We start from the raw sequence: 22,396 nt of genomic DNA, 5'->3' as shown, positions 1-22,396 counted from the left end.
GCCAAAAGCTAATATTGGTCAATATTTGTGATTAAAATCATTGATTATCCTTTAAGTGTTGCTTCAGCAGAGTATTTTTACTGTAAATGATTACAACAGGACAACACATAAGACCATAAACTAGATTAGTTCTCAGCATTTTAGGCAGTTTATTTGAAAAACACATACAAAAAGATCATATACAAGACAATAAATAAAAAAGAGACAGAACAGTTTGGGTTAAGCTATGCAACTTTTTGCATCATCATTAGTAATAAATACAGTACAAAATCCACCCAGAGTGAATCTAAAGATTTTCCACAATATTCACTGATCATGTTATTCTTCATTATGATTTAGCTATTGCTTTCATATTATTGATACATACTTCTACTTTTCTATAAAATACTCAAGATCATAAAACATTGCGCGGTTACAGCAAAACAGCAGTGTGTTGTACAAAGATGGCCACTTCCCTTTTTCACTGGCAGGTTAATAATCGACATTTTTTCAGCAGCAAAGAAACATCTGAAATATTCAAGAAGGTACAGCATCATATTAAACACATCTACAGAGCTACTCCCACATACACATAGGAAAACCTGAGAAGGACATGCATTAAAAAGCTTGTGCTTTAAGTTCTACTGTTCATTCCGGTTCATCAGCTTGAGTTAATACTATGGCTACTGTCCAGTTCGCTCTGGAGTAATGGGGTACACTGTGGAGGGCATGGGGTAAGGCCAGTGAGAGCACGAAATGATATAAGAATAATAGTAAGACCAGCCAGCTTCATTCCAATCCAATACATGTTATAATAATTTGCAGGATTAGTAGAGTATTAATAAGAAATGCACACCGAAAACGTAGTTAGCTTATTATACCCAGGTGTAAAACACGCTATCTATATTGTATAACCACAGTACACCAGAAGTTTGCTCAATAAGATCAATGGCTCAAGTTAGCATGTTACATACTTCCCAAAATCCCACACAAAGCAACTGCCAGCAATACATAAGAACAAATAATACAGCTCGTTACGTGGGTCCTAAAATAATATGTACTAAATTGAGATCCAGATATGATGAAATATCATGAACGTGGCCACAATAAAAAAAAAAAAAATACAATATGACTGATTATGGGAAACAAAGCAGTATCATATAACAAAGGCAAGCAAATTTTGGAGCCATAATAAGACGAAAGGGGTTGTACCCCATCATCTGCTTTAGATCAAAGCAGGGATGATATTTAAGAAATAAAAAATATGTTAAAGTAAAATCAAGAAATGAAATGAATGGAATGTAATCCAGATCAACAGCACCATGCTGGCTAGAAAATGTGTTGGGAAACACCCCCAGTCAATTTTTCAACAAGTTTCTTTTTTTCTCCTTTGAAAAAGAAAACACAGACGGCATGCAAAAGCATCCCCACCGACCAATGCATAATGAGGTATTCTTTTTTTAATATTTTGTGTTATTTTAAATAAATATATTGATTAAATTGCAAAGTTATGAGATAGAGACATTAAATATTCCACCACAATAGCTAGCTAGCTACAGTTAGTAATAAATAATGATTGTTAAATACTTAAGGCATCTTTAATCACAGCATTCTATGTGAACTAGCGAGCCTCCATTTTCATCCATCTGTAGTTTTTTGGATGGAGGCTTCATACAAAAAGAAAAAAAAAACGCAACACAAACAGTCAAGTAACCCTCCAATAATACACAAGGAAGCATGAAAATACTTGAAACTGATAAGGAACACAAAATCTAGGACAAGAAGAACCCACATCACCAAACCAAAACTCAGGCATCTCCATATTATAGTGCATTTACAAAACACAAGCTACATTATAACAACAATAAATATGTTTGCAGCATTGCAGCTTTTTCTTCACTATGGTTAAAATGGACAAGGACTCGGCATATTAGTACCATGTCCAAATTGGCATGTGAGCAAAAAAAAAAAAAAAACAACAACAAAAAATTACAAGTAATAAGAAAATAAAAGAAATGGCAGAAAAAAGACAACTGAAATAAAACTAATGTTAAGAACAATTGTTTGGTATTTTTCAAATGGATGGCTTTTTCTCCCTTTCACCCTCCTTCAAGTGAACTACGCCAACATGGTTCATGCATGATATAGAGAAAACGGCTTCTATCACTGAACATATCACAGTTGTTCTAGCAATACCATACACTACTACCATGGGGGAGAGGGGTTGTGGGGACAATCATACACATTCTAGCACATATCACAGGCAAACTAGTTTGTATTTTCCCTGTAACACCAGACACAGTCTTTTTATCAAACAGTGGGAGCAACTTAGATTGAAATGAAAGGAGCCGATACACAACAGAGGCGATTCACTGTATATAGAAATCACATGTGCTTGTTCGATAGGCAATAAGGTTCTGGTAATAGGTAATACAAATGTCAGATTTTATTCACTCTGATGTCAAGACTCAGGCACTGCATCCTCAAGCCCATGCCGGCCTCTCATGATCACGATCATGCCATGAGCGAGGCAACACAGAGGAGTTGCTGTTAGACACGGATCCACTAGCAGCTCTTTGAGTCCTAATCACAAATAAATATTAGGAGAGAAATGCTACATTTGTCTAAGATCGGTGTCTAAGGGCAACTTTGGTCTAAGAGTGGGGAGGGGTGTGGGGAGGTGGGGTATCAGGTGCATTCTTGTCCTCCTCTATGAATGAGTGGGATCGTCAGAATCATAGTATACGGTTCACATGCACAGACACAGTCCCTGTTTCTACTGCTCCACAATATTAACGACACAGCCCAAGCCTGCCATACAGCATGCACATCTGAGGCCTCTGCTCTAGATTATAGAGGCCCGACTACGACACTACACAGATCACTGGAAGCCATGCCTGCAGTTAGCGGGTTTAGCATCAACTCTGATGGCATCTACTAACTGTAAATCCAAAACCATGTTAGAGAAGAAAGAGGGATTTTTGGCCTTTTTACACAACTAGCTCTTTGTCTCGTTTACCTATGATTTAACACACTGAATATTTCTCACTGTTAGAGCTATATTCACCCTCTCTGTAGGTATATTTTTCACAAACATATTTCTCAAAAGGCTTTTGCTTGCTACACAACACTGTTACTCTGTAAATACTTATTCAGTACTATACTCCATTACACCACAAGCGTTCAGCTACAAGAGTTCACACCAAACAACCTCATGCTAATCATTTGATAATGTTCTGTACAGATGTGCTGAGGGCTTGGGCAGAGTGCAGCTTAAAGGATTTTTCACAGGCCTGGGGGAAAGGGTTTGGATGTTGTGGCAGAGAAATGGCCTTAATACACCACACTGAGCTGGGGAGGTTAGTAGTCAGAGTGTCCTCTCTGTCTTGGTGGCTGTATGGAGAAATGTACACAGGGTACAAAATCTGACGGAATCATGTAAAGCCTCAGCACATCTGTCCATACGTGTCTGCTCCTACTGTCTACATCCAGTAAAGTCCATTCAACCAACCTTCAGTCCAGCCTCCTATCTGTGCATCAACCCCCGTCCCTCGTTGTGTTGTAGGTGAGTGTGCTTTGTTGATCCCTCTGTCACAGCTGTCTCAGAAGGCAGGCTCGTTGAGTGATGCAGAGGGGAAGAGGGATGTTTGGCAGAGCTTCCCCCCAGAGGGGAGGCAATGGAGAATTCACAAGACCAGATCCAAAGCTGCAGGAGTCGACAGGAGCTATCAACTGTCGGGGGTCAGCTGGGTCTCAATGTCCACTCTGCAGATGGGGCATTTCCTGCTGGTGGCCAGCCACTGGTCCACACACGCCTGGTGGAAGAGGTGCATGCAGGGTAATCTCCTACGGAAACAGGGGAGACATGGTCAGAATTTTATGTACTTCATTAACATTTCAAAGTTGTTCGCAACACTTTATTTTACGGGCCTCGAGAGACTGGTAAAATAAAGTGTTATCTCTAAAATATCAATTGTCAGCTGTTTTTTCATCTTTGTAACAATTTTCAGACAATCCTTTATATTTTTTCATGGTTTATTCATTTTAAGACGTATGATAATTTTCTCTACTGATAAAGGAAAACTTAATTCTTAAAAACAATATCAACATATTTGGAGATATATGATTTTCATTCGAAAGCCACAATTTTGCAAAAATGATTACAATATATTCTCTAAGATAAAGGAGGTGTCAAATTTTTCTACCTTTAAAGCAAAGGCTAATCAATTATTATTGATTGTGTTTCTATTTGTAGAATTAGATTAATTATTATTACATAGTATCAAGTATTTCATTTATATTTGAAAGAAAACTAAATCTCTTCAAGGTTTAGACACTGAAAATGTCATTTTAAAAGTGGCACTTACAATTATCTGAAATTTCATAGACAAAATAATTAATCAATTAATTGACAGAATAATCGGCAGATTAAAAAATAATGAAAGTAATAGTTTGTTGCATCTTTAGCCTGCTTTAATGAAAAAATTATCAATCAATTGTGTTTTGTTCTATTTTTTTATTATATTTCTTTCTCTGTCTCTCTGTGTTTATAAAGTTGGTGGACTATGAAAACATGAGTGACAATGATGGAAATATGTTTCATATGTTGTATTATATAAATATGTTGTCAATAATTTCTTTTTTTGATCCCCTTGGGATCAATAAAGTATTCTGATTCTGATCAAACGTAACCAAACCAAAAAACAGCTGTAACAGCTGCATGTAACAGCAGTGGGTACTCTGCTTAGTTATACCAAGCTGAAGGCCTTTAAATCTTTGATGTGCATGTGATTCATGGACGCTGTCAGGTTAAGTATCCAGATTGTGTCGAGAATAGACCCAGTTGTCTGTCTGTGGTTCACATTTGGCATCAGATGGCATCTCAAGTGACCTCTTGTGATCAAATTTCGCCTCACAACTCACATTTGATTTTATCTGGGGAAAACTACGACTGCTGCTAAAAATGCACATGCACTCTTGACAATACAGTTAGAAAGAGAATTTGGCCGTTTTGTGTGTACTTCAAAAACATTACATCCACATATTACTAGGGGGTTCTTCAAGAACATATTTGCATTCCCAAAACAGCACTGGTGTCTCCCCTGATTGTGACTTGAGCCAATGGTCCTTTGGAAGCCAAAAAAAAAAAAGAATTATAATTTTTATCAACCAATAAGAAAAAGTTAAACTGCCCAAAACACAAAGCCTAAAACAGGCATAAATGATGGATTTTTGGAAGAACAGAGTTTATAGATTCCCATCTTAACTGGCTATAAACAATATATTCTGCAAGCTTAGATTAGTATAATAGCAACAGTAGCTCTACATCATATCTCTGAGACTTTATGTGCACAGTCTCCTTCAAACATAATCAAACTCTTAACGTATCACTGATCTAGAAACATCCGACCCTGGAAAGAATTTCACCTAGTTTTTATTCATGCCTCCTTTTTCTTTCTCAGAGAGTAAAATAAAATAGCTCTGTCAGGTTGCCAGTAACATCACAACACTGGACACACATCATAAAATGTGTGAAATGTTAATGTTGCCCTCTGGAAGTATTTTCAAGATGAGGTGCCAGAAAAAAATCCTGTGATAGGATTTTTGGACCTGATACTTTGAACTTGGCAGAACCAATTCAGGGTCAAACACTGCTGAGACTCAATGCCTTTGAGTCCATTCTGAGAGAAAGCATTGTGAACATGTGAAGACGTTTCTCTGAGGTCTAATCAGTAGGGCAAGTGTTTTTTCGGGGGGAGGGGACAGCACAACAATGTGCCTGAGTCCACTGCATTGTGCATAATCCCTACTTTTAGCAAATGAGACATCCTATAATGTATGTCTCAGGAATTTTCAAGCCAATCTAAACGCCCACCAGGCAAGACACATTAGAAACTGAGCACTGAAATTTCCTGGCAATCCATCCAAATGCTGCTAAGACATTTCACTAAAATCCAAAAATAAAAAGAAAGGTCTGACTAAAATCAGTAGTCTTATCCTCATGAATGTGTGTACAAAACTTATTAGCGAAGATTTTAATAGTTACTCTACCAAAGTGGTGGACTGACTGACAGACCACCCGGAGAGCCGTGTCGTTAGCGTGGCTAAAAACCTAATGTAGCTGAGAAACAGGACAGGTACAACAAATCTCCCGGGGGGCAACAAATTGTATGTACAGCTATTATGCTCACAAGCTTTTTTTGCCGGTGAAAAATACAAAGACAAATGTATGGTTTTACCTGACATCCTCTCCATCCTCCAGCATTGACAGACAGATGGTACACTTCTCATCTGTGTCCAGCTCCTCGTCTTCCAGACACATCTTCAGGTCCTGGGGTATTCTCTGCAGAGAAGAAAGGAAAACAGACTTTAATTATAAAAGCATGATGTGCAGCTGTGTGTAATGTTTATGCCACGGGTGTCTCTGAGTCAGCCAAGAAGAGAAGAAAAGAGTCACCCAATCATGCTTCCTTGAGAAAAGAAAATAGACATCAGATGGAAAAGACTCAATTACTTCTTCTCACTTACGATCTACCAAATGATCTGACACTCCTTCCAGAGTTTTTGGGTCATATTCAGTGTAGACGGTTTTTCAAATTCCTTCCACGCACATATCTGCAGACAGCTGGATGAGTCATCCCTCGCCTTGAATTGTGCACACTGCAGACCTGTCTCACTAATCTGCTAACGGAAATTAGTTTGACCCTTGAACTACTTGGAGAGCCATGACCTCCTTACAACTCTCGTCTTCACTCTTTGATCCTCTGGAGCCAGCACTGCCCTTTCCCATTCCTGTCTTTCACATCTAGCTCAATTTACTTCCTGCCCAGTGCTTCTTCTGTACCTCACCACATCAAATAGATCCACCATTCAACTATAAAGTAAAAAGCTGGCCCTTTTACCTTTTTGTACTTATGGGGAAAAGTGAATCTCTCTATGGTGGTTTGGACCGCTCCACGGTTGACACTGCCCAATCTGTCCTCCAGCTGCAGAAGCTCCTACAAAGGAAACAACATATGTCTTTTAATTGTGGTTAAAAATAGAGAAAAATGCATGTTTGTAAATGCCTGCAGATATAAACAAAATTTGCATTTGCATAATAAAAAATTCAAATGCAAAAGACAAATATGTGGATTATTTTTGGTGTAATGAAATTGGTGCTTCAAGGAACGGGAAAGAGCTTCTCAGAAAACAACTGCATCTTGTTCAAATGAAAACAAATGTCATGAGATTAAAGACAGCTGGACCATTTGAGGCATCTGGAATCCAGAGTAAATGGAAATAAGAAAATCAGTTACACACTCATGCATGTCCAGCACATTGGTCACAGAGAAAACAATGATAAATTTGTGTCGACTGGTGTGTCTGCTAAGGAGAGAGAGAAAGGAAATGGCAGCACAAACCTCGTAGCTCTCTCTAACAGCAGACGCATGGCGGGAGGGGTTGAGACTCTGCAGAGCCAGCAAGTGCAGCTGGGGATACGGGTAGTTTCTGATCTCATGGACAACCTGGAACATGACAGATAAAAGAAACTATCATCAGCTCTGCAGCAGAAATCAAGAAAAAAGAAAAAAAAAAAACACAGGAAAACATGTCACTCCCGGTTGCTAGGTATCAAGATTAGTCTCAGAAACCTAAATCCATGGGAGAATTGCTGGGAGTTCATCAAGACAAGCATGATTGTTGTACTGAGGAGGAGGAGGAAGCTCACCACTTGTGTTGAGGCATTGTTTCTTGGGAAGTGGTGCATCCTAGGAGAGGTCAAGTAGTGCTGATAGTGCTGCGGCAGCGGGTGGATGTGATACTGGTGGGGGGGCAGTCCAGCATCTACACTTAGATCCCTGGACAGAACAGGAAAAATAGTCAGTCAGTGCCACACAAATCATGGCGGTGTGGGTATGACCAGAATCACTGACCGCTCCCTGTGAAGTCCACTATGTAGGAAGTTTGCCATTTTGTAGTGCTGCCTGAATGTATGGTGAGAATTATTATACACTACATAGTGGAATTATAGTATCTTACAATGCATCATGAAAAGTAGTGTACAACTGATGGTCGTTAACTAAGCAATATATACAATCATGCTTTGCATTCACACTGAAAATAATTCCCTGTACAGTGGGCAGGGAGTAGTGAATGAGAGTGATTTCAGACACAACCATTATTTCATTGTGTTTCCGGCAAATTGTCTTTTGTGGATTTCTACAATGCATGGTGGCCCTTCATAACCTCAGTATTACTGTGATTACAGTGATTCCCAATCAGGTTTTTTGTTTTGTTTTTTTTTTTTTTTTTAAATTGCAGGTTGTACTGCAGATGTATGTCCACATATTAAGTAAACTGTAACGCCTGAATAATGAATGTTGAGAGTGTGTGAAAACTAGTAAGCAAGAAACCAAAGAAGTCTACGGAGTTAGCTAGAAGTATTGAATAAATGTTTGAAACAGTCAAATAAATAGCCACTTTGCAGCCAAAGCAAAGTGACCAAATTAAAGATACCTTGTCCAGAAAAAATTGTCAGTGGTGTGAAAATTATTATATTATTTTGTGTCATTTAATAAGTGTTTCGACAGTATAAAATCTAAATATCATGCCAACATGCTTTCTAACAAATAAAAAAAAAACTGCTGTTGTTCTCTGTGGCATAGGACACTGTGTAATTAGAGGTATACTGACTTACCAGTCTGTGCCCTCAGCCAGGTAGCGTGGCTGCTGCACCACAGGCTGAGGGGGGACATGAAGAGGGGGAGCGAACTCGTACCCTGGCCGCAATCTGTGGGGCTGGTGAGGAACTCTCTCTGGGGTGCGTCTACTAAGACAAATAAACAAGTATTTGAAAACATCCTGGGTTTTCTTCCCACAGGAAACAGACATGGTCTAATATGATGCAACTGCAAAATCATAATCCCACAACAGTCTGATTGAACCATAACTGAAAACAAAAAAGCAAAATATTTATTTTTTTTATCTTGCTTGGGCTGTAATTTCCCCGCAAACCTATGTTTATACCTGGAGGGTGGCAGGATGTGTCGGTGCTGGGCCTCGAGGATCTGCTGCTGGAGGAGGTATTGCTGGTGTAATGCCTGAGGTAGGAAGGGAGGGGCAGGGATGTCCTGGAACTGGGGGGTGGGCAGGGGATTGAGGGGTGGGTGGAGCGGAGGGCCATGCTGGTGGCCGGGAGGGGCCAGGTGGGGGTTAATGCCTGACTGTGGCTGCCCTGGGTGGGGCATGGGGAAGTCCATGGGCAGCGGAGCCTGAGGACCTAACTGGAAGTGCCGGCAAGAGGTAGCATGGCTGTGCTGCTGCTGCTGCTGTTGCTGTTGCCGGTTGAAATGGGATCCTGTGGAGGATAAGGAGAAGTTGTCAGGCACCTGAGGGGAGAGATTAGCTGGAATTAATAGTGGGTGAAATGTGGTGTCACTGTGTGTGATATAGCATGTTAATGAAGCCCTACCTCTTACCTAGGGTGAAAAATACTTCTGTGGGGGTGGGAAAATGATGGTTACCACAAGTACCATGAACATGACAACCATTTTTCGGTCCTGTACACAAAGTGTGAGCTTTCATTTCTTTAATTGCATTTCCAAACTCTGGATCGGCTCCTGGTCTTCTGATTCACAGACAAGCGAACTGGATCAGAACAGATGAAATCTACCACCATATGGTCTTCAACGCAGCTCAGTTCTTGTAAATTCTGCAGCTGACAGCAGGTCAGTCCACTCATGCAAGTAAACCTTTAGTACCAGGCTGTCTGTTAAGATTTACATTAAACTGTTTAGGTGCCAAGTTTCTATTCATACAACCTTATAGAACAATTCCTTCATTCTTAAAAATGACACCAGGCCAGAGATTCACATTATGTATCTTTCCTTTGCTGAACTCTACTGTTTGTGTCTTACACATACAGTATACTGTAGCTCTACTTGTTCTGCTCCCATATGAACATTCAGGAGTTGAGAGGAAATAGCTTGAATGCTTTTTTAACTCTCTCCAACCGCAGCTATTTGGCAACTGCGGCAAACAGACTGCTGTCAAGACTCAACAGGGAGAAAAAGACAGGCTAGCTTGTGCTGTGGTGCAATATGGTTTTAATACTGTGCTTAGCTGAAAAAGACCTTTTTGATTATGGAAGGACTGAGACACTGAAGAAACAAGTTTAGCTTTGATTAGAAACTTTTGAGGAAAGCCTGGCCAAAAGAAGCCATAATAGGCTTGCAGTGGAGCAGGATTCAACATACTGTGCTCTGTTCTGTCCGTTTGGCAGAAACTGAAGCAGTGAATTTTACAGAGACCTGCCAGTTTAGAGATTAAAATTGTGCAGTTCTTACAGAGGATGCAAAAATCCAATACGTTTTGAGTTTAATCTGCTTTGACAGTGTAAAAGACATGACGAATTCTGATGTAAACAGAGGAAATTTTTTTTTTTAAATCATGAGGAAATAGGCAAAGTCTACATTGCATTTACTAGGAGTATGCTTGAGAAAGGCAGTATGGCTTTAAATACACCAAGGAAAGATAAGCAGGATGACTTTCCAGCAATATTTTCAGCTTAACAGGTCGTCAGTGTAGCTGGTCAGACAGCAGATGACCTTGCTGCCATGGGTCAAAGGCTCAAGTCTATAAGTAGCACACTGCGTTTTCAAGCATCTCAGTGAAAACGATCACCATGAATGACAGCAGATAGACTCATTCGGGCTCTGTGATGGAGGAAGCGTGGAAATCGTCTATCTTTGTCACAGCGGGAGAGGAGGTGGGTGGGGGGTGGAGAGGGGGCAGGTAGGGACAAGGGAGAGGGAGGACAATAAATGGAAATCAGCAAGAAGCACACTGAAGGTTAGGAAAAACACTATATTCTTTATTGAAAAATATTAGTATATGTGGAATTTGTGTTTTCTTTCTTGTTTGTTTGTAATAATAGTATAATTCCATGCAACAAAAATAAACAACATAGACTGAAGGCAAGGCCCACCATGCTCCATATAGGGTTAAAAAGAACAAAAGCGGCATCCAATGAGCAGACGTGTTGGCTACAGCACATGATTCCAGTACAGCAGGGTACATCTTTACTACAGAAAGATTACATTGGATTTTCACTAGTCAATGTAGAAAAACAAAAACAAAAATTATGAATCATAAATGTGACCATGCATTGAAAGTACTATTACCAGAACAAAAGGTAAAGAGAGACCACAACCAAACAATAAAGACGTTATTACTAATAGAGGATCTCTTTAGCAGTGCAGGAAAATAGGCATCCCTGTGAAATGGATAGCATTTTGGCCTTATGTTAGTGGGGAAAATTCGGAAGTGATGAACCACCAGTGAGCATGTTTTGCTTACTTAAATGTTTGGTTTCATTTGCCCATTAAAGGGCAAACAGCCCTGACAATTCAGTGTGATTCAAAGCTTGAAATTTGCAAAGGGAACAAAAGGATTACACAAAAATGGAGACAGTTATGGCAGGTCGTTGTGTGCAGGTGCAGTGTACCTTAAGTCATTTTAAGGGATCTTGTCACAGCATTTGCTGAAATGCTGAGTTCAACAATAACAATGGCATGCACGTGGTTCCAATTTGCATGTTTTTGTTTTTTTTTTTCAATTATAGGTCATTTCATTCACGTACATTGCACCTTGTGTGAAGAGAAGGAAGATGAGCCAAATTCTGGTGTTCAACAATGCAGTGCAGTGTTTGAGATCATGCAAAATGTATCCACTTTACAGGAATTTACAGCATGTTGTCTATCAAGACTGGATGGGAGGTACACAATGACATTCAACTGATATCTAAAAAGGAGCTAAAATGTTAACTCAGTGCTACAGCAATTTGACAGAAAAAAAGACAAAAAGGTGCTCTGATCTAGGTGTTAGCTTTTGTTTTTAGTCTGCTTAACATGGAAAGTCTATGGCTGAATACATCTTGGGAGGGGGTGCTTTTTAATACCAATGTCGTCTTCTGATGGAAAGAGGAAATGAAGAAGGGATTCACAATACAGCTAAATGCAGAGAACAGGCAGAGGCCACGCCACACCACACAGCAGCAGATGATCATTAGCTACACAATGGGGGGGACGACAAAGATCTGATAAATGCAGAATGTAGAGCCAGCCTCCATACTATGAAACAGGGAAATAAGAACAGAAATAAAAGCACAATGAAATCACTGATGCCACTGTTATGAAATTAATGTTACACTGTAGCTTTATCATTGTTAAACTATGGCCGCACACTCGGGTCTTTTTTTTTTTTTTTTTTTTTTTTGCAATTCGGCAGCTTCAAACAAACAGCTGCTGAATTGCCAATTAGCAAATAAAAGAAACGAGCGACCGATGCATTGATGGCTCGGAGGTCCACGCTCACCGGGCAATTGTCCATCTATCGATTAGACCGTTGGCCGATTGACACGGATAATAATTAGTGAAATCACATTGGAAAAAACGGCGAGCGCTAGCAGAAGCAGATGATCTTCAAATGACATCATCCAGGCTCAGATAAGCTGACTGGCTGGAGAGGCTACGTCTATTTTGCGGTATTTTTACAGTGCAAATACAGAATAGCGCCGTTTGGGGGGTGTTAGGGAGGATAACAAAGCACCATAATGTTACTGAATTACAAATTGCACGATAAAATGTACCTCATGTTCATGTGAATTGTCTATGCGGGGCTGTGGTTTTGACCGCACACCCCGTACATGTGGAATCCTTTGTGAGAAATGTTTCCGTTCCAAGATTTAGCCTGAGCCAAGAAGCCAGTTAGCTTATCTTCAGCGGCGGTATTTTATTTATAATTAGGCGCGATTACACCCGGCAAATTACATTATTCGGTGCTTTATATTAACTCTAATGAATACAAGTTAAAGTAGTATCAAGTTTGGCGAATAATTTGACCGTTAATTATTAAGCTAGCTAACGCGAGCTAACCCAACGGCTAAGCTCCAGCTAGCTAGCCAACAGCTGCAGTGAATATTAAGATAAACAGGGCACATGTTTTGGATCGATATGAATATTAATACCGTACCTCTGTTTCTTACTGAGCCGAATACGGGAAGAACCAGATATCCGACATGCACTAACACCATCCTGGGATCCTTATCTTATGATTCCGCTGGGTTATTCGGAGAGACAGAGTAGTAGTAGCCCATGCGGATCTACATTCAGGCGGTTGGTTGTTGCTGGCTGGCTGGCTAGCACCACAGGCAAACCAAGCGGATCGACTGTCTGACTCGCCTGGTTGTCGTTGACAAAAGCAGACATGTCATTTTAGGTCCGGGGCAAAAGAGGGCGATGTTGAGGCGCTGCAACACCAACACCCCCCCCCCCCCCCCCCCAGCTGGAGGTATCGCTGAAGTCAAACTCACAACGTAAAGCTGTTTTGTCTTTATTAGATTTTGTGAAAATCACTACCAGGTCAAAAGAGTTTCTAGTTTTTAAACAGTTCGAGTTCAGTGAATAACCTCAGTTAATACAAAAGTAAGTGGTTAACGACCAGTGGTGACGAAAAACTGAAAAATAATGTAAATCTTAAAGAGTTAAACAACTTTCAGGGATCAAACAGTGGGTTATTAATTTAACTTGCAGCTTGTCTCCAGCAATAGAAGCAAACTGAGAATTAACCATCAGTGATTACAACTTTATAAATGATACCTAAAAAAATCAAACAAAAGCCATTTACAATTATCTTTATCAAGATTACTCAAATAGGCCACAGATACAGTTTTGGTTGCTTGGTTGCTTCTACTTTTCTGTATCTGTATCACTGTTTCAATTATTGTCAAGGACTTTTTTTTTTATACACCCACTCATCTTTTTTGAAGCTATTAAATCCCAGTTCTTGTGTTGGAATTACTGAAAGGTGCTTTTAATATTTTGTCTACCCCATTATACAATAAATAGGATATTGCAAGTCAAATCAAGATGCATTTTATTTATATAGTCAAATTTCACAAATCCCAAATACGTATAAATAGAGCTTAACAATCTTTACAGCATAGTACTCCTCTGTTTTTGTCTGTACTGGTCTCTTCACACAACCTTGACAAAAATGGAGGCCGGCATTTTTTTGAAAGCTCTAGGTCTCTTAATCTGTCTGTGCAAAGCATTTTAGGATATTGATATCACATATCAATGCAACAGCCGTTGACATAGAATTGGTTTAGACTTGTTGCTATGCATCCAAAGTGCTTTCCACGTCAAAGGCTAAATAGATAAATGAGCTGGGAAAATAAAATTTCTAACATATTTGTGCCTCTGTGACTGTGGTTCAATATCTCTTATACTCATTGTGACTGTGGCTGTAAAAGTTAAAAGGTCTGCATTTCAAAGAAGACAAGGGACAAACTTAACCAGTAGTGCACATTAGCATTTTCTGAGAAGACACAATTTATAAAGGGTTTATAAGCTGTTAAATGATCCATTCATGGTTTACATGCTTAATAGATATAATAGATAACAACTTTTGGGTCACCAGATTGTGGAAAATCCTTCTCCAGCAAAGACACTTCTAGTCTTTTTAGCGAGTTCTGTAAGTCATTAGGGAGATGCCTAGAATGACCTGTGTGACCTCTTATCTTCTGGTGAAGGGCAGCAGGACCAAAATCCATTTATAAACTGCTTATTTACATTTACAAATGCAGACTTATTATGGTATAACTATTATTATTAATAATACATAGATTGACTAGCTGTAGATGTATGTGCAGAACTTAAAGTAGTATAAATACAGAGAGAACAATACAGTAAATGTGAAATGATGATGTGCTGTTTTTATTTACATTTTTAAACGAACGCACTCCCATTATGTTGGTTGGTCTGTTTAAATCAAAAAGTTATGATAATAACCTGACTCTGTGTTTCTATTCGGTAATAATGCAGTTCTGAATGTTGGTAAACCGTGGTTTTGCATTTTCTAATAAGTCATCAGGTTTGCAGTTATAAATGTTAGTATGACATTAATAATGCATATTAGCTTTCTCAGTTTCTAATGAGCCATTAGCAAACATTAGTCAGTCACCTGCAATTAAAATGTTAATGAATCAGTATTAATTATGCATGTCTTTGGACTGTTGGAGTAAAACTGGGACACTGGGAGGGAATCCACCCATGCCCCGGCCAGAACCTTGGGGGAACACCTCTTTCAAGAAACATCTTAAAACAAACTTTAACTTTCCAATTACAGAGTTCCCTGTTGGACATTTGCAATGAGCAATAATTGTTATATATATATATATATATATATATACATATATATATATATATATATATATATATATATATATCTGTGTGTACTGCCCTGAAGCTTTAGTGATGTCCTTCACTTGTAAGTTTCTTTGGATAAAAGCATCTGCCAAATGAGTAAATGTTTATGTGAGGGTTTTGTGGCCATAACATATATTTTGATAGTTTATGAACATTGTGAACAAGTTTGATAAATACCAGTTGACAAATGTGGGCACAGGTTTGTCCAGAAATAAAGATGTGGGTAAAAAATACATCGGGCCAATGCTAGAGACCATGGGCAGGTGTCCTCTCCCTGACGGCAGGTGGCAGAGTTGAGTCGTAAAGCAGGAAGTTTGACTTCAGTGTCACATAAATAGAAGAAGAGTTCATTCAGCCATTACATTCACCCACGGGCAGCGGTGGAGGACAGGTCATTAGCAACCCGACAAAATGCTATCCGTGAGAGTTGCAGCAGCTTTGGCCAGAACCCTGCCTAGAAGGGCTGGATTTGTAAGTACTTTCATTAAACAATCTGTATCCGATGTGGAAGATGCAACAAGTTTGTCTAACGTCGGTGTGAACCTTGTGGGCGTGAAGGGTAATGTTAACGACACAGGCCGCTAGCTAAGTTGTCATCCACGTATGAATGCGGGCCTAAACGCCACTAATCTGTCCCAGTTAACGATTCGTGCTAATAATGTTGAAATTGTCGATTTAAAAGTGTGTGTGTGTAAATTGCCCTTGTCAAGCTGCACTCTTCGTCCTGCAGCAAGCGGCGCTAATGTTAGCACGCAGGCTAACGCTAGCTGCCAGCTAGCGGCTGATTCAGCCACGCTTTGAAGGTCAGAAAGTCTGACAGCGCATGTCCTCCCCGCTGCATACAGTCACCCCAGCTCCGCTTTTATGTTGCGTTATGTTTTTAGAAACCGTCGCTGCAGATATGTTCAGTGCAGTTTTACATGCAGTTTACGTTTAATTAAATCTGCCTGCCATTGAACACAGGTGTCCAAGACTGTACCGGCCGCCTGCGTTGGGGTCAACCACCTCCACACACACAGACCATGGCTGCAGAAGACAGGTGAGAAGGCCCAAAACAACACGACACAAAATGTATCCCTCACTTCTGTTTAGTATCCAAAGGTGATCGATGAAGGTCATTGATCATACTATGTTTTTCCCGAGCTCTTCTTGGTGACTGCTATGTCAGATTCACAGGAGAGTAGTCCACAGGTTTACATATTTAACGAAAGTCATCGGACAAAAAAGGCTCCACAGCATTTCCAAGACTTTTAAATAGACTGTAGCTAAAAGTAATGCAGTCCAACACAGGAGTCTTCAATACATCCTAGCGTCATGATGTCCATAATGTTCAGTTTGTGTTGAAACTGTTTCAGAGAGTTAAGATCGTTTCTGACAATGTAGTCTGTGATGCTGTTGAACTACATTATACATTAAGGTGTATATGATTTATCCCACTATTTTATTCTAAAGTGGGTGGACAACCTAATAGAAACACTTGTCCAAAAAATACTTATAATACAATTCCACAGCACCACAAACTGCAGCCTCTAAAATGGCCATAAAGTTGAAGCATCGTCTCTCTAAAACAGTTTCAATACGAACTCCATGTTATAACTTTCTTGAAGCTTGGATTGATTGCAAGACTGTGGTGTTACTGCATTAGTTTAGTTACTGCTGAGTGTACATAGCCTGCCTTAAAAATGTAATCAGAGACAATATTAAAGGTACGGTCTACAGTAAATTTAAAAAACTTTTTGTCTAAAAACACAGCAATGTCACAGTATCTAATGTGACTCTAGTAATCTAATGTTCAGAAAACTGAATATATTTAACTGTAATTAAGTCCATGAAAAAGCAACATTGAAAGTGTGTCATAATATTAGATACTTTATTTATCCATTGTGGAAAAATGTGCATCATAGCTACAAATTAGGCTGATACAGATAAAGAATATTGATAAATGGATCATGCAGTTCACATTTGTGCACACTGTAAATATAAATATGTGGGATATAGATATCAGGATATTGTGAAATGGGATTGAAGTCTAATGGGCTAAATGTCTATGACCAGGTAGTATGATTTATACATGATATAAATGGGAAATCACACAGATTTTTCTTTTTCTAATTTCGCAGTATTGTAAATAAAATCCAATGTTTTCTAGGTGCATATTCAGATATTTGTATAGAGGTCTTTTTTCTTAAATTTACCTTTTTTTGTTAAATTGATCTTCCCCAAGTCAAGATTTTGTTGCATAGTTTTCAAATGAATGTGCATGAATGAAGCTTCATATTGTATTTCACAGGCACAGCCGAGGTGTCTTCCATCCTGGAGGAGAAGATCATGGGAGCTGACACCACTGCAGACCTGGAGGAGACAGGGCGTGTGCTGTCCATCGGTGATGGTATTGCCAGAGTGTACGGTCTGAGGAATGTCCAGGCAGAAGAGATGGTGGAATTCTCCTCTGGTCTGAAAGTACGTCTAAAAGAACACGTTGAACTTTTTCCTGAAGTGAAGGTTGAAAGCAACACAACCTTAAATTGCCAGTGTCACGAGCTTGTCTTTTGTTCGCCTTGTATGCTAAAGTAACAGCGACTATTAACTTGCTAACATGTGGTGAAATGTGTTTTCTTGCAGGGCATGTCTCTGAACTTGGAGCCTGACAACGTTGGTGTTGTGGTGTTTGGTAATGACAAGCTGATCAAGGAGGGTGACATTGTGAAGAGGACTGGTGCCATTGTGGATGTTCCTGTTGGTGAGGAGCTGCTCGGCCGTGTGGTGGACGCTCTGGGAAACGCCATTGATGGAAAGGTTATATGAAATATTCTTCTTATTAAGCAGTAAATCAATATAGATGAAACTTTAATTATGATCTCTAAAAGATCACTTCTAACCAGAAGCTGATAAAGCATTGCTGCCTTTCATTTATTATCATATTATGTAGTTTTTAGAATTTTGAACTGCTGGATCTAATTATTTAACTCTGTCTGTTTATCAACAAAAACACATGCTAGTTAAAATTTATTCAAGAGTCAGTCAAAATGAACTTCCCAAATGATGAATGTGCCTCCACTTTTGTGGTGGGAAAGAGTCTAAAAAAGAACCTGAAAAATGACCCAGATTTTGCACCTTTTTTCTCTAGTTAGGGTAATAGCTGCATAACTGTTCTATGAACACCAGTTATAAAATGGAAGCTGCTGTTTTTTTTTTAAATAGATTTGTATATCAGAATTGCTGCTTGTTTTCACTGAATAGATTTATTGACGCTTTACATTTTAATATGACAGCTCATCTAAAATAATATATATTTTTCTTTTTCCTCAGGGTCCCCTCGGCTCCAACACCCGTAGGCGTGTGGGTCTGAAGGCCCCTGGTATCATCCCCCGTATCTCTGTGAGGGAGCCCATGCAGACTGGAATCAAGGCTGTGGACAGCCTGGTGCCCATTGGCCGAGGACAGCGTGAGCTGATCATCGGTGACAGGCAGACTGGGTAAATGCTCTGAAAAGTTTTTGCTGGGGCTTGGGCACGTTCTCATTGATCAAGAGAAACTAAAGCTTTAAAGGCTGTAAATATTCTTTCATATAACTGGGAATATTCACTCTCCAGCAAAACCGCCATTGCCATCGACACAATCATCAACCAGAAGCGCTTCAATGATGGAACTGATGAGAAGAAGAAGCTGTACTGCATCTATGTTGCCATCGGACAGAAGAGGTCCACCGTGGCTCAGCTGGTGAAGAGGCTGACTGACGCTGATGCCATGAAGTACACCATCGTGGTCTCTGCCACTGCCTCTGATGCTGCCCCTCTGCAGTACCTGGCCCCATACTCTGGCTGCTCCATGGGAGAGTATTTCAGAGACAACGGCAAGCACGCCCTGATCATCTATGATGATCTGTCCAAGCAGGTGAGGCTTCATATTGCTGTTGGAGAGTGAAACACAAAATTTTTAACTGTCATAGCTTGAAATAGCATTTGATTTTATTTATCTAAAGGTGTCATGTTTTTCATCAACACAAATTGGAAATATTTAACTATCACTAAGGAAATTCAGGCAGTATTCCTGAGTGCAACGTTGGTAAATTTACTTTTTCCCCTCCTCTCAGGCCGTTGCCTACCGTCAGATGTCCCTGCTGCTGCGTCGTCCTCCTGGTCGTGAGGCCTACCCCGGTGATGTGTTCTACCTGCACTCCCGTCTGCTGGAGAGAGCTGCTAAGATGAACGACAACTTTGGTGGCGGCTCCCTCACTGCCCTCCCCGTCATCGAGACTCAGGCCGGTGATGTGTCTGCCTACATCCCCACCAACGTCATCTCCATCACAGATGGGCAGGTTCGTCTTGAAGTTGTCCTCAGCTGTTCTTGATTAGTGGTCTGCCCCATTTTATCAAATGTTCTCTATTAAACTGTTGTCATACTGACTATCTTAATCTTTTTGCTGCAGATTTTCTTGGAGACTGAGCTGTTCTACAAGGGTATCCGCCCCGCTATCAATGTGGGTCTGTCTGTGTCCAGAGTAGGCTCTGCTGCCCAGACCAGAGCCATGAAGCAGGTAACATCTGGCTTGGAGACCTGTTTTTTTTTTTTTTTTCCCCCAAATCCAGCATCTGCAGTCTCTACTTTAAAGTTTAAAAAGGCATTCATCACGTAGGAGGTTACAGTCACAATTTCCAACATTTATATTTTTCTCTCTAACTCATAGGTGGCTGGTACCATGAAGCTGGAGCTGGCTCAGTACCGTGAGGTGGCTGCCTTCGCCCAGTTCGGTTCTGACCTGGACGCTGCCACCCAGCAGCTCCTCAACAGGGGTGTCAGGCTCACTGAACTGCTGAAGCAAGGACAGTACTGTGAGTATCCTTAACAATTGTACATTTCACAACAGATTAAATTAACTTAACAAATTAAGTTTTGAGGAAATTATCAAATTAAAATGCTAGGCTGGTCTTGGATGTCTCTAAAAGCAAAATTAGACCATTAAACTGCCTCTGACCTTGCTTCCAGCTCCCATGGCCATTGAGGAGCAGGTAACAGTCATCTATGCTGGTGTCAGAGGTCACTTGGACAAGATGGAGCCCAGCAAGATCACAAAGTTTGAGAAGGCCTTCCTGCAGCACATCCTCAGCCAGCACCAGGAGCTGCTCTCCGCAATCAGGTGAGATACTTTTTTCTTCAGACAAAATATCTTTGTGTAAATATTGCCAGTTTTAGATCACAAAACGGCATTCATTTGACTTGACCTGTTTTGTGTTTCAGGGCTGACGGCAAGATCTCAGAGGCATCAGACGCTAAACTGAAGCAGATTGTACTGAACTTCCTGTCCAGTTTCGAGTAATGGATAGCACTTCTCTTGTTCTTCAGTGAGCTACCTGTTTATGTCCCCATTAATGCGTATATATGTGAACACACTGAAGGCCAAAACCTCCATGTACAGATTTCTCCAAATAAAATTTTACAACCCTACTGTGCTGTAAAATTGTTCTGATTGTGTGCTTAACTGCGGTAAGTTTAGTGTCTAGGTCGGAGCCCTCTGAGCAGATTTCACCAGAGGCAGAAGAAAAAGAACTCGAGAAAAAAACTATTTTATTTAAACGCATCAAATGCATTTTGGAATTTTTGTCTGTGTTTCACTGTACCGAAATGTAAAGGTAACATGCATAACAATGCGCATACAAGACTCATCTGTTTACTGTAATGAGTTATTCATAAGAGCATTGTGTTAACGAGGGTAAATTAATGGGTTTAGATTGACTGAAAGTATTTGTTTGCTCTTCACTGATTTCAGAGTACTGAAAAGAGTGAAGTGTAAGCCTAATTTCTCAACTAAGGTTAAGATGATGGTGTGAAATGTTTGATACCACGGTAATAAATTCAGTGACACTGTCACAAATTCAATCCATCTTGCATTGTCCTGTCTTATGTCATGTTCAGACCTTATAGAGTATTTATGGTGGTTTTTTGTCTGTCCTGAAATTTAGATTACATTCCATAACTTAAAATGCATATTTATGCTCTTTATACATTTGAAAAAGAATTAGGGCACTTGAATCATCACTGCAAAAGAGAATTGAGAATTTCTAAGTGGGGTTGCATCTAATGATTTCTTTCTTTATTATATTTAAATTATTAATCATTTTGTCTATAATGTGAAAAAATGCTCATCAGAATTTCTTAGAACCCAACATGATGTCTTCATATAGTTTATTTTGTTTGATTAACTGTCCAAAACCTACTGGTATTTATTTTACAATGAAAGAAAACAGAGAAAAGCATAAAATCCTCATATTTGAGAAGTTGGAAACAGAGAGTCGTCTCATTTGCTTGAAAACTGAAACTGAACTGAAAAGTTTAATCAATTATCAAAAAAGTTTATGACGAATTTTCTTTAGCTCAAACAAGATAATGAAGAGTCTCAGATCTGTTTCAAAGCACGTCATCTGAATCTTGTAAAGCATGACCCGTAGATGATGGAACATTTAGTGCAGCCTTTGTACCATTAATGTCCAGTAGGTGGCCATAGATCCCACAAAGAAGACTGAGCCACTCAGCTTTAATAAAGTTTCAAAAACGTCAGCAGTAGTGGAAGTGGTCAGCCCTCTTACATGAGTAAAGTTGGCAATACTGCAATGTAGAAATATTCTGCTACAAGTAAAAGTTCTGCATTTAAACTATCATGAGAGTAAAACTACAATAGTATAGTAGTATAAATAAGTATATTTATAGTACCAAAACTAAACATGCAGAAAGGCCCATTTCAAAATAATGAATTATCTTATTGGATTATAATTATTATTATCATGCAATACTGAGTACATCACATGACATATTCACTGGGTTATTTCCTGTCTCATTACCTCGATACTTCTGTATTTAATAATAATAACAACGGTATATGATATAACAATTATTACTGTTGTGTAGCCTACTTAATAATAAACTTACTTATAATCATGCAAACACAAACTTAACAAAAAGAGGCAAATGAAGATGTGCATTTAATTATGTGCATTAATAATGTACATCATCTATAATACACTGCATGCTACAGCAACTCACACATGGGGAGGCACTGCTTGGTGTAATTCATGTCAAATGTGAAGTTGTAACATATAAGTGTTCAAATTAAATTAGTGAAATAAAATAACCATTTCAATGCCAATTCTTTAAAAGCTGTCATTGCACAG

At 39.5% G+C, this 22,396-nt stretch overlaps 2 protein-coding genes across 5 annotated transcripts; one reads left to right on the top strand and one right to left on the bottom strand.

Annotated features, from left to right (window-relative positions):
- Positions 1–129: 129 nt before the first annotated feature.
- Positions 130–13,192, bottom strand: ark2cb (arkadia (RNF111) C-terminal like ring finger ubiquitin ligase 2Cb). 4 transcript variants are annotated; one of them, XM_071483338.1, is made up of 8 exons: positions 12,994–13,192; positions 8,989–9,319; positions 8,660–8,791; positions 7,691–7,820; positions 7,383–7,487; positions 6,882–6,977; positions 6,219–6,322; positions 130–3,825 (listed from the first exon to the last, which is right to left on the bottom strand). In XM_071483338.1, the coding sequence occupies exons 1-8, from the start codon at positions 13,052–13,054 to the stop codon at positions 3,708–3,710; spliced, it is 1,077 nt and encodes a 358-aa protein (XP_071339439.1). In that variant the 5' UTR covers positions 13,055–13,192; the 3' UTR covers positions 130–3,707. The 4 variants fall into 4 exon arrangements, with proteins under 4 accessions (XP_071339439.1, XP_071339440.1, XP_071339437.1 ...); XM_071483339.1 differs by having other exon boundaries at positions 3,560–3,825; positions 8,660–8,788; XM_071483336.1 differs by lacking the exon at positions 12,994–13,192 and adding an exon at positions 9,441–9,690 and having other exon boundaries at positions 3,560–3,825.
- Positions 13,193–15,543: 2,351 nt separating this feature from the next.
- LOC139624306 (ATP synthase subunit alpha, mitochondrial-like) lies at positions 15,544–20,675 on the top strand. Its single transcript, XM_071483335.1, has 11 exons — positions 15,544–15,701; positions 16,194–16,269; positions 17,521–17,690; positions 17,853–18,026; positions 18,540–18,706; positions 18,824–19,124; positions 19,324–19,548; positions 19,660–19,767; positions 19,918–20,062; positions 20,217–20,367; positions 20,469–20,675. The coding sequence occupies exons 1-11, from the start codon at positions 15,642–15,644 to the stop codon at positions 20,545–20,547; spliced, it is 1,656 nt and encodes a 551-aa protein (XP_071339436.1). The 5' UTR covers positions 15,544–15,641; the 3' UTR covers positions 20,548–20,675.
- Positions 20,676–22,396: the final 1,721 nt, after the last annotated feature.

This window comes from Trachinotus anak, unplaced genomic scaffold (assembly GCF_046630095.1).
Source record: "Trachinotus anak isolate AG129_WGS33_773 ecotype Australia unplaced genomic scaffold, CSIRO_AGI_Tana_v1 ptg000008l, whole genome shotgun sequence".
NCBI classification, from domain to species: Eukaryota; Metazoa; Chordata; class Actinopteri; order Carangiformes; family Carangidae; genus Trachinotus; species Trachinotus anak.
This window is presented reverse-complemented; position numbering and strand designations above follow the sequence as displayed.

Bases quoted from the DNA above. Each gene is read 5' to 3' on its own strand.
- ark2cb (XM_071483336.1), bottom strand. From the start codon at position 9,546: ATGAAAGCTCACACTTTGTGTACAGGACCGAAAAATGGTTGTCATGTT. The intron at 9,320-9,440 runs GTAAGAGGTAGG...TATCCTCCACAG, and splicing joins AGAAGTATTTTTCACCCTAG to GATCCCATTTCAACCGGCAA. The intron at 7,821-8,659 runs GTAAGTCAGTAT...TGTTCTGTCCAG, and splicing joins CTGGCTGAGGGCACAGACTG to GGATCTAAGTGTAGATGCTG.
- LOC139624306 (XM_071483335.1), top strand. From the start codon at position 15,642: ATGCTATCCGTGAGAGTTGCAGCAGCTTTGGCCAGAACCCTGCCTAGA. The intron at 16,270-17,520 runs GTGAGAAGGCCC...TGTATTTCACAG, and splicing joins ACCATGGCTGCAGAAGACAG to GCACAGCCGAGGTGTCTTCC. The intron at 18,027-18,539 runs GTTATATGAAAT...CTTTTTCCTCAG, and splicing joins GAAACGCCATTGATGGAAAG to GGTCCCCTCGGCTCCAACAC.